At 40.4% G+C, this 12327-nt stretch overlaps 1 protein-coding gene across 6 annotated transcripts in view; it reads left to right on the top strand.

The window, feature by feature from the left end:
- Nucleotides 1-12327, top strand: part of KIF21A (kinesin family member 21A) — a 98486-nt gene that overhangs the window by 67661 nt on the left and 18498 nt on the right. For 4 of the 6 annotated variants that reach the window (XM_081957716.1, XM_081957720.1, XM_081957721.1 and 1 more), the window contains exons 19-26: nucleotides 1105-1258; nucleotides 1509-1706; nucleotides 2748-2849; nucleotides 3298-3463; nucleotides 3941-3961; nucleotides 7163-7223; nucleotides 10135-10189; nucleotides 11222-11439. In XM_081957716.1, coding sequence (XP_081813842.1) covers nucleotides 1105-1258; nucleotides 1509-1706; nucleotides 2748-2849; nucleotides 3298-3463; nucleotides 3941-3961; nucleotides 7163-7223; nucleotides 10135-10189; nucleotides 11222-11439 — 975 coding nt within the window. The remainder of the gene's footprint in view (nucleotides 1-1104; nucleotides 1259-1508; nucleotides 1707-2747; nucleotides 2850-3297; nucleotides 3464-3940; nucleotides 3962-7162; nucleotides 7224-10134; nucleotides 10190-11221; nucleotides 11440-12327) is intronic. The other 2 variants (XM_081957717.1, XM_081957719.1) reach the window with 1 other exon arrangement.

The raw sequence follows: 12327 nt of genomic DNA, 5'->3' as shown, positions 1-12327 counted from the left end.
ATTAGAAGCCCCAACATTTATTGAGGTTTCATAATTTATTTTTACATATCTGTATAATTTACTGTGCATGTAAATATAGACAAATATATATACCGTGTTTCCCTGAAAGTAAGATAGGGTCTTATTTTCTTTTGACCCCCGAAATAAGCGCTTGGCCTTATTTTCAGGGAGGTCTTATTATTTTTGAGGTGCAGGAGGTGGTGAGTGTGGTCACCTCATGGGTGCTGCTGTGTTGCAATATTTTCAGGGGAGGGCTTATTTTAGTGCATGTGCGCAAAAGCCTGATTGGGTTTATAGTCTGGGGAGGTCTTATTTTCAGGGAAACAGGGTAGCATTATTTTTCACAAATGTATCACATATCAGTTCTGACTATCTTTTACACACATTAAACTTGGCTTATTTATTGCTTGTATATAAATGCGAATAGGAAAAACAATATCTTTTTAATTATTGAACATCTCCAGATTTCATATATAAATGCAAATAAAATCTATTTTTTAAATTATCTCCAGGTTTCATATCTGATGATAATACATTTCTGCTAGAGATATAATTCTGGAATGTTGGGAACTATTTGATTTAAACTTTTGTAAAACAAAATAGCTGTTGTAATGGTAGTGAGCACATATCTCAAATCAATGTTTATATTTTTAACAAAATAATACTACTTTCCTCCTTGCCAAAGGTTTAAACGTTAAAACTGGTGATTTCTCTTACTGCTACTGGCTCAAAATGTAACCCAACTGTTAATGCTATATCAGTGATGGTGAACCTATGGCACGCGTGCCACAGGTGGCACACGGAGCCATTTGTCAGGGCACGCGAGGTGCTGCCCTGTCAGCCGGCCAGCGCGCATGCGTTCACCCTTTTTTATAAAGCCTCTGGAGCCTGGGGAGGTCAAAAAAAGCATGCAAAAATGGGGGGGTTGCTCCTGTAGTGTGTGCATGCACACTGGGGGGGGGGGGTTGCACATTGTATTATGGGTGCAGCATGCCTGCACATGACCCCCCCTGCGCTCCCCCCACTTATGGCACGTGAGCCAAAAAAGGTTCGCCATCGCTGCGCTATATCCTTTAAACGTATACACATCTGAATTGTTTACAGGAGCAAATATCAAAGGAAAGCAATGACTTCAAGAGTTTACACTTCCAAGAATGCAAGAATGAAATGGCAGTTACTTGAACGGAGATTAACAGAGATTATTATGCAGAAGATGACCATATCTAATATGGAAAGCGACATGAATAGATTATTGAAGGTACAGCATTTTGCAGACAAATTTCCTTTTTTTTTTCATTGTCCCCCTAGTAATATAAATATAAATGTGATGCAAACGCTGAAGATTTTAAAGATGAACTCCTTTTTGCATTCTAGATGCTGCACGTTTTGTTTCTTTCTCACAAAAATACAGTGAACATAATAGATTTAATGTACTTTCTTTTTCACCATAAAATATTGGATTGGCTGCATTTCCCAGCTGATACGTTCTGCACACTTTTGAATTTTAGCAACGTGAAGAACTTACCAAAAGGAAGGAAAAGCTTTCCAGAAGAAGGGAGAGAATAATCAAAGAGGGTATCCCAGATACTGATAAAACCATCCATAATATCAATGAAGAGATGGAGTCACTAATGGCCAATATAGATTACATCAACGATAGTATTTCTGACTGCCAAGCAAATATCATGCAAATGGAAGAAGCCAAGGTAGGCCAGACCCACCTATTTTTAAAAAGTATTAAGTTTCAATAGATACTGTAATATCTTTTTGATCCTTTTAGTTCCTGTGAAATTAACTTCATGTAGGGCTGATTTTTAAAATATTTTAAACTGCTACCTCATTGTGATGACTAAACAGAACAATCTGGATTGGTAGAGATCATTTAAGGTGTTGGTATTGATCTTTACAATATCAAAGTTTAATAGAAATTCTGATCTCAATTTTGGATTGTAAATTGAGGACTACCTGGATTTTATTAAAACAGGTATAGTTTTTCCTAATTGTAATTTATGCTGGTTTATGACTGAAATAAAAAAAATGATTTGATTTATATTTCACATATAGATAGAACTATGATTTTAGTTGCATTGGTAACATTTTTGTATCTTTCCTTGAAAACATTTCTTACTTGCAAGAGCAATTTTGCTTCATTAGATATTAAACTTCAATATACATATTTATAATATATTGTGAATATTCTCATATCTTGTGCAAATATATATATAATTGCTTGTGTTGGAATTACAACTACTCCTTTGATTAATATAACTTCAACTTTATTGTCTCTGACAATTTTTATTAATAAAATAAAATTCCAATTTCAAAAGTGTTTCATTTAGGTCTAATATAGTAACTTCTATATTGCATGTAGGGACGTGGTGGCTCAGTGGCTAAGACACTGAGCTTGTCTATCAGAAGGCTGGCAGTTCAGCGGTTCGAATCCCTAACACCATATAATGGAGTGAGCTTCCGTTACTTGTCCTAGCTTCTGCCAACCCAGCAATTCGAAAGCATGTAAAAATGCAAGTAGAAAAATAGGGACCACCTTTGGTGGGAAGGTAACAGTGTTCCGTGCACCTTTAGCATTTAGTTATGCCAGTCACATGACCACGGAGACATCTTTGGACAGTGCTGGCTCTTTGGCTTTGAAATGGAGATGAGCACCGGCCTCTAGAGTCGGGAACGACTAACACATATGTTGTATTGCCTGTGGATTAATTTTTGACTATTTTCTGTTTTTGGTACAGGAGGAAGGAGACACATTAGATGTTACAGCTGTTATTAACGCCTGTACTCTGACTGAAGCTCGTTATTTACTTGATCATTTCCTTACTATGGGCATTAATAAGGTAACTGATAGAGTGAAGAGTGATTTTTTTCTGGAATTAATGATAGTGAAACTATTGTTTGACTACGAGTTAGTGGATATATTTATTTCACATTCAGTATTCAGTGATTATTCTATTGGCTTTTAGGTGGGCTCCCATACCTAACAAAATGCATTCATTTGCCATGGTGGCACAGTGGTTAAAAATGCAGTACTATAGGCTAATTCTGCTGACTGCCAGCAGTTCGATTCTAAATGGCATCCTTCCGAGATCAGTAAAATGAGAACCCAGATTGTTGGGGGCAATAGGCTGACTCTGTAAACCGCTCAGAGAGGGCTGTAAAAGCACTAAGAGGCAATATACTGTATAAGTCTTAAGTGCTATTGCTATTTGTTATGTAAAGTAGCTGCCCATATTGAGGCTTTTCAAAAAGAAGTAGAATAAGGCAGTTTTTAAAAATCTCCACTAGGGTCTCCAAGCAGCTCAAAAGGAGGCGCAGATCAAAGTTCTTGAAGGACGCCTAAAGCAAACGGAAATCACCACTACTACCCAAAACCAACTCTTATTTCACATGTTGAAAGAGAAAGCAGAATTAAATCCCGAACTAGACGCTTTACTGGGCCACGCATTACAAGGTAACTTGAATGTTCTACAAAATGTAATTATATTGCCTGCTGGATTATAAAGCATGGTGTATGGAATGTCTTTTCCTTAGTGTTTTACGAATAGATGCTGTACTTAAATTATACGATAAAATATAACCCAAAGTTAGTGCATGTTAAAGGGGTTTGGTTCTTATTGCAAATAATCTGTTCTTCACCAAGGAAATACAAGGGGGGGGGGGGATCTAGTTAATTGGTCTTAGAGCATGAATTCAATTACCAAGTAATTTTATCTACAGTTAAATTGAACTTAAAATAAAATTCTCAGCATTTAAATTTAGTTCTAGAACAGCTAGTTTTGTGTCATCTATGGCATCTATTCTGATAGTTCCGATAGTCTTAATCCATTTATAATGCAATGTAGGGGCTCTTTGACTTGCCATTCTGCTAATTTATGGGTTTTGATTGGCGTGTTGATTTTTGTTTCCTCCTTACTGTTGTTTTACACAGACCTAGATAGCATACCATTGGGTAAGTATGTGTAGCTCTTTGTGTCCTGCATAGCTGCATGAGATACTAATAATTATATGTGTACACTAACTGGCACATCATCGAGCGTGAATGTCCATAAAGTTTGCATGTACTACCTGGGAAGTGTACATTGGTGTCATGATGTCATTACACAGCAAATTATAATTTATTTGTTTCCCCCTTGCTTCCCTCTTGCAGACACCCACGCAGATATAATGCTTATTGTTATACGCTTACGGAGTTGTTTTTATTTAGAAGTTTCCTTTTGTTACCAAAAATTACTAGTTGGATGATAACCGAAAGAGGGCATGAATGCAACCATTGTGAATGTACTTAAAAGCTTATGTTTTTGTTCATTTGGATGCTGTAGCTACTAGGCTGTTCCTGATACAGCTGTGTTCTTACTGTAACACGTGTAACAATTTTTTAAAGTTAAAAACATAATTTTAACACTTTTTTGTAGCTCCTTTTTCTTCTTTATGGCGAACTGAATGTTTAACTTGAAAAGTTTTGTTACAAATAGGATGGATATTTCAATGCACATTGCGTAGATAAGCAGAGTCAGTGGTAGGACATCCATTTTGTTAATGCGCCAAGAATGAATTTGAATTGAAATGAGAGACTTTATTATATGTGTGGCAGTGGTGGGGTTCAAATTTTTTTTACTACCAGTTCTGTGGGCGTGCCTTGGTGGACGTGGCATGGCTTGGTGGGCGTGGCAGGGGAAGGTTACTGCAAAATCTCCATTCCTTCCTGATCAGCTGGGACTTGGGAGGCAGAGAATAGATGGCCAGTCAGAGGTGTTATTTACCAATTCTCCGAACTACTCAAAATTTCAGCTACCGGTTCTTCAGAACTGGTCAGAACCTGCTGAATACCACTTCTGATGTGTGGTGTCAGTACATATAAGTATCTACTTTTTTCATTCTGCATTAAGCAATAATAATAATAATAATAATAATAATAATAATAATAATAATAATAATAATAATAATAATAATAATAATAATAATAATAATAATAATAATAATAATAATAATAATAATATTTTTATTATTATCATCATTATTTTATTATCATTATCATTATCATTATCATTATTATTATTATTATTATTATTATTATTATTATTATTATTATTATTATTATTATTATTATTATCATCATCTCTCTGCCTAGTCTGTACCTTGGGTTCTATCTAGACTCCTGCTTCTATGGATCTGGGGTTGAATGGCGCAATGCTGTTCTTTAGTACAGCCCTTTCCAACCATTTAGGATTTCCCAGCCTGCCACCTCAATGTATCTCTTGATGGTACATCCCATGCAAGGTTTTGTCCTTTCGTGAAATTTCCTCTGTTTGATCTCTTCTCCTGTTTGCTGCTCCCTGTGGAATCAGCTTATATTTGGGTCCCATCTCTCCCTCTCCCTCTCTCTCTCTCTCTCTCCCTCTCCCTCTCCCTCTCCCTCTCCCTCTCTCTCTCTCTCTCTCTCTCTCCCCCCCTCCATCAATTTTCCTACCTTGACTTAAAGTTTCAAATGTGAAATCTTTCATATAAATGCCATTTTATGGACTTTCAAGCTATTTTCATGGAAGATATGACACATTCATAATCACTAATATTTAGCACTGTTTCACATGAATAAATGGACATAACAGTGGCTTTTCCTTCCAGGCCCATCTTTTTCAGTTAAAAAAGTGTTGTTTAGCAGACTTCATATGGATAGACCAGATCTATTTATACTGCTTGCTTCCATGTGTTCCATAAAATTCCAGTTGCCATTTTATACATGCATACAATATGAAAAATATATAGTTAGATTCCATTCCCAGTTTATACATGTGTACAGTGTACATACGTAAAACTTTATACAGATCTAACATTCTGCTTTAATGAACAGCCCTTCTCCTCATTAGTCTGTTAAATCATTAGTTTGTATGTTTTGTTGATCCCTAAAATTATTCACATGATCAAATTGGATTTCAAAGTCCTCTCCATAGTCCTCTTCATTTACTTCCCTCATGGAGCTAAAGCATATATACAAATAGCATTCCCTTCAGATATATACTATGGAAGCCAATATCCAAGATCAACTTATAGATAAATATATAGCTCTTTTGCTGATTTTCTTTCCTTCATTACATATTGTTCTTACACAACAAGCTGCAATATCTTTAGATAAGTCTGTGTGGTTGAGAGTGAGGCATTCTGGCATATCACGCCCCAAATTATGTCTTTGTCCTTTTGGTTAAATTAAATAATCTGTTTGCTAATTCTCAAGCAGAATTGAAGATGGCACGATTTCACATGATTCATTGGCATAATTTTGGAAGTTTATTTTTGATTTTGGAATAGGTTATTTCTAAACTACAGGAAGCCTCCTTCAAAACAGGCTATCCCAACTGTGAAACAGAGGTGTCAGATGGGGTATTTGTCCTCCATTTTGGTATTTTGATCTCAAATTGTTTTTTAATCTCTATTTGATATCTACTTAAGAGTTTTGAACAACTAGTACTGTTCATGTTTTTAAAGTTTTCTTTTGGTCCTTGATTCATATAGTGATCTTCAGAAAGGTTTTTACCCAGTGCCAGCTTCAACTGGCACTAGATGAAAATAAATATTGGATGACAGAAATTACTGTTTCAATATCTTGAAATGGTTTCCTTCCAGCGACTAATGTTCTTGTGAATATTAATGTTGAATTTATGTCCTGCAATAAAACGGGAGCCCTATTTGGCATTCGTTACATGGAGCTCTCAAGCAAGTGTTTCTCTTTAGCAAATTGTTATAGCAACAATTTTATGAGTTTATGTTTTATTAATGCAAATCAGAATAATTATTCTAAGCAGTAAGTATATGGTGGAGTAAGTTCTGGGATGCTATGCCACTGTTAATGTGATCTCCACTTTCTTGATGGTGCCTTTACAATTTTCTTCTGCATATGGATGATAGACAGAAAATGTAAGCTATTTCCTACTGATTCAGAAAACTTTAAAAAGTGAGAGCTTCTGTTTATGGGTATTATGGGAAACTGGGTCAGTTCAATTAAATGTTATTTTAAGTAAAAAGCGCTATTAGAATATTATACAATACTAATTATCCTCCCTCTGATCTTTAGGTAGTATGAAAAGTCCTTACAACAGATATATATTTTGTTGATTTGAAATTGACTAACAAACAAATTATTTTGAAAATTTTCTAGAAAATGTGGAAGACAGTACTGATGAAGAGGCTCCTTTGAATAGCCCTGGGACTGAAGGAAGGTGAGATCAGCACAAACTATACTCATTGTATTTTTAATATAACCTTTCTCAGTATGTTCTTGAACAGATTCCATAGAAAGTAAATAGTAAGCAAAGGGGAACAACAAAGCTGTTGTTATAGATTGTTAGCCCATATATTTCCATGAACTTTTTCTTTAAATGTAAGAGCATGGCTTAGTTTGTATCTAAAAATCATGGCAACTGGATCAAATGTTATTGAAATGGAGGTGTTTCCTTATTCATCCAAGTAACTTCTTCAGTCAAAATGAACAATTGGGTAGACGGGGAATCAGAGAGTCTTTGGAATGAACCAACTCTTGCTATACAGACTGCAGGGGGTTTCTCCCCAAAATGAAAAAATAGATATTTTTGGTCTGGGTGATTGAGTCTTCATTTACATTGAGTTCTTGAGGATCTACTTTTATATACACATTGTCACACATACACATAGGCATATATGTATGTATGTAAACAGGGGTGGGATTCAAACATTTTAGCAACTGGTTCTCTGCCTAGTTGCTGGGTGGGCGTGGCCATGGTAGGCGTGGCCATGGTGGGCGTGGCCTACTCAGCCTGCTGCACCATGGCGGTGGGGGAGGGGAAATTTTCACCCTCCACAGGCTCTGGAGGCTTCCTTGAGCCTTGGGAGGGCGAAAACAGCCTCTCCTGGGTTCTGGAGGCCCCCTCCCCGAGACCAGAAAAAGGGCCGTTTCCGAACTTCCGGGAGGCCCATTTTTCGCCCTCCCAGAGCCTCTCCGCGGGCCCTGCACTCACCTGGCATCCAAAACAGGGAGACTCCTGGGAGAGGTGGGGTGGGATGGGAGAGCCAGCCAGTCCTTGCAATTAGCGGTTCAGCGAACCAGATGTAAAATTAGCATCTGGTTCTCCCAAACCAGTCCGAACCGGCTGAATCCCACCCCTGTATGTATATCAATACATATGAGGTCTGGATACATCTCAGTCACTCAGATATCTGGATGAAAACAAATTATAAATCCAGAATTGGCACTTAGGGCTAATTTTCTCCTTGTTAGTCCTTGTGGGGACTCAGATTGTTGGGGACAATATGCTGACTCTATAAACTGCTTAGAGAGGGCTGTAAAGCACTTTGAAGCGGTATATGAGCTTAAGTGCTATTGCTGTTGCAAAAATGTATGTAGATAAATACAATGTTTTGAATCATAACACACATTCAGTCCTTACTTTGTGGGGGGAGTCTTTCATGGGTTGAATATCTGTATATCCTGCCACACAAGTAATGATGGGAAGAAAACTATATTAGAGTAAGAACATGTTTATGGGATAATAGTCAAAGGATGAGCGTATATGTCAGATCTGACATCCAGCCTTCCAGAAGATTTTAAAAGTGGGCTTTTCCCACAGTGCATTGGGATCGAATGAGGCTGGAGCCCAAGGATTATTATTGTTTATGTATTGGAGAGGGTTGCTTTAGGACAGTGCTTCTCAATTATTTTCTGTCATGCCCCCCCTAGGAAGAAGAAAACATTTCGCGCCCCCTCCCCCCCGCGCGACTGTAAATAGTATAATTTGTCTATAAAATTGTTATAAGTACACCTCTGCATAACATAGCACACCGGTCTTTCCTCGTCTCCCACCGTAGTCACATGCTTTCTTTCCTCTTTCCCTCTTACTTGTCTATCCTTCCTTCCACCCTCCCTTCCTCCTTCCCTTCCTTCCTGCCTCCCTTCCAGTTCCCTCCTTCCTCTTTCCCCCTGCCTGCCTGCCTTCTTTCCTCTTTCCCTATCCTCCTATCCTTCCTTTCTCCCTCCCTCCTTCCCTGCCTCCCTTCCAGTTCCATTCTTCCCTCCTTCCTTCTGCCTCCTTCCTGCCTGCTTGCCTTCTTTCCTCTTTCCCTCTTGCTTGTCTATCCTTCCTTCCTTCCACCCTCCCTTCCTCCTTCCCTTCCTTCCTGCCTCCCTTCCAGTTCCCTCCTTCCTCTTTCCCCCTGCCTGCCTGCCTTCTTTCCTCTTTCCCTATCCTCCTATCCTTCCTTTCTCCCTCCCTCCTTCCCTGCCTCCCTTCCAGTTCCATTCTTCCCTCCTTCCTTCTGCCTCCTTCCTGCCTGCTTGCCTTCTTTCCTCTTTCCCTCTTGCTTGTCTATCCTTACTCCCTCCTCCCTTTCTTCCCTCCCTCCCTGCCAGCAGCTCCTCCAGCATCCCAGCTGGAAGCAGCAGCACAACAGTCGCCGTTACCAGGGGCGAAGGGGTGGCGGTGGCAAGATCGGGCGACCGCCGCCCCTTTGTCCCTTCCCCAACAGCGGCTGTTGCGCTTCCGCTTCCAGACGGAATCCTGGCGGTGGAGCTGCTGGCGGGGAGGCGAGCTACCTGCATAAAGACGCCGCCGAGGGCATGGCAGAATATATCCCGGCTTGAAGTGGCAGCGCTGGGGACTGCTCAGAGACTCATCAGAGCCGCGGGCTGGAGCTGTGCAAAAAGTCTGCTTGGGATGGGGGGGGGAAGGGAGGGAAGCCTGGGACAGCCATGCTTCCCTCCCTCCCACCCCCGCCCGAGCAGGCTTCTTGCACAGCTCCAGCCTGCGGCTCCAATGAAAATCCACAGTCCGAAGTGCTGCCACTTCCAGGCGGGATATATTATGCCTCGCCCACGCCGCCGCCGTTGCACCCAGATGGAAAGGGAGCCTTCGCGCCCCCCTTTACGGAGCCTCGCGCCCCCCCAGGGGGGCGCGCCCCACTATTTGAGAATCGCTGCTTTAGGACAATGTGAATTGCTTTTTGGATGGTATTTTTTATTGTTTCTATATTATTATTGCTATTATTGTGGACCGTCCAAAGTTATGGCACAAAAGACGAATGGCCACATAAGTTTCAAATTTATAATAGGAGGTGGGGTATCATGAGAACTTACCACTAAATGTATATTTTTATTTGCAGTTCTTTATCTTCAGATCTTATGAAACTTTGTAGTGAAGTCAAGCCTAAAAATAAGGTAAGCTATGACCAATAGCATGATAAAGGTTAAAGAACTCATATTAAATTAAGCTTGTAATGTCATAACTTGGTTTTTGGCAACGATAGAAAAATGGCTTGATACTATATTTGACGGGGGGGAGGGGCGTGGTAGTAGGCGGTATTCAGCCGGTTCTCTCCGGTTCAGGCGAACCGGTAGCGGCGGCTGCAGGAGGCTCCGCCCACCTACCCCAACATAATGCGTGAGCATCGCGCATGCACAGAAGGCGGTGCACATGCGCAGACGCAGCATGTGCACTCACATTTGTGAACCAGGTGGGAAGGTAAGTGAATCCGACCACTTGGAATGGGTGTGTGTGTGTTTCCGATCTAGGCTATGCTTAGGGATTTCCCGATCTTCTCACATCCAGAATCAATTTTGCTTAAGTTTTTAAAAGTCCATTAAGATCAATTAGTTTCTGGCTCCTGGTGCAGTCAATAGTATGGCAGAATTTGAGATAGCTGTGCCATCACTCTGTACAAACAGGGTGTCTTCAGCTCATTTCCAGCCTTTGAAACTGCTCAGATTCAGAATGCTAGAAGGGGAGTGATGATCTCTTTTGGACGGCAATTTTTTTTTACTTTTTTCTTACAAGTTTTCTTCCAGTTTTTTTTTTTAGTTTTTTCACCTTTTTTGCTTGATTGACTAAAACTTGGAAGAAAACGAGAGAATTTTCTCGTTCAGAGTGTTTTTGTCTTTGTGCTTTCTAGGTTGACATTGGGATCAGAAGAATGTAAGAATAATCTTGCCTTCACAGAAGTATAGCCCATGAGCCCTACTAGCGATCAACAAACCATGAATGGAACTAGTTACGTAGTTGTACTAGTTACAGACAGTAGCTTCTTTTGTCAGCATAGATAACTAGGAATAATTTTATTTTAGGATCAAGTAAATGATATTGTTCTATCTTCATTTCAGACCATTCTGTAAGTCCCGAAAAAGTTTAGATTGTGTTACCGCCATGATGGCGAATCTATGGCACATGTACCAATCTTTTCCAATCTGTTTCAGGCACGCCGTAGGACAACAACCCAGATGGAGCTGCTTTATGCTGATAGTGGTGATTTAACCTCAGATGTCAGTGCTGGAGAGTCGGCTGTGTCGAGTCCCCTTACATCGGTTGCAGAAGCTCAAGAAAGTGGCGTGGATTCGGACACGAAAGAACCTTCTGCCAGAGACAGAGAGGCCCTTCTGTTGCAGTCACCCTTGTCTTCTAAGGCTGCAAGCATGTAAGACATGTACAATGCACCAATTCCCTGTTGGCTCGTTAATACAGGTTTGGCAGGCGTAGGCTTCAAAAATTTTAATTTCTGCCTAGTTGCCGGGTGGGCGTGGCCATAATGGTGCGTGCCCTAGTTGGCCTACACCACGGCGGGTGTGTTTGTGTTTTTGCCTTCCCTGGACTCTAGAGGCCCTCTTTCCGAACTTCCAGGAGGCCCATTTTTTGCCCTCCCCGAGCCTCCGCACACGCCCTGCACTTACCCGCATCCAAAACGGGACTCCTGGGAGGGGAGGGACAGTGTGGGTGAGGCCAGCCAGGAATGGGATTTGGGAGTTCTCCGAACTGCACAGAATCTTAGCTAGAGCTTCTCCCGAACTCCAGCAGCCCAACCCTGGTGTTTGACCACCTTTCATTTGTCTTCAGGATACCCAGAGATCAGCTTCCTGTTCAAAGGAATTCCAACGGTCTCCAGTGCAATTATTGCAAAATTCTAGTCTTAAATATTTCTGCAAAGCAGGTTCTTGTGCTGTAACCTTAAACTGAGTCTAAACATTGTACAAGAATAGAGAGGAATAGTTTCATGTATCGTATTTAGATGTACAGGTAGTCCTCGACTTGCAACAGTTCATTTAGTGACCATCCAAAGTTACAACGTTGCTGAAAGAAAAGTACTTACGACAGCTTTTCACACTTACAATATTGCAGCCATCCCTGCAGTCACGTGACCAAAATTCAGAAGTTTGGCAACTGGTTCATATTTATGACGGTTGTGGTGTCCCGGGGTCTTGTCATCCCCTTTTGCGACCTTCTGACAAGCAACTTCAAGGGGGAAACGAGATTCACTTAACAACCATTTTTCTAATTTTAACAGCCGCAGTGATTCATTTAACAACTG

The sequence above is a fragment of the Natrix helvetica genome (assembly GCF_964273705.1).
Source record: "Natrix helvetica genome assembly, chromosome: 6".
Classification (NCBI taxonomy): Eukaryota; Metazoa; Chordata; class Lepidosauria; order Squamata; family Natricidae; genus Natrix; species Natrix helvetica.
Note: the sequence above shows the minus strand (reverse complement) of the source record. Positions and strands in the feature narration are given on the sequence as shown.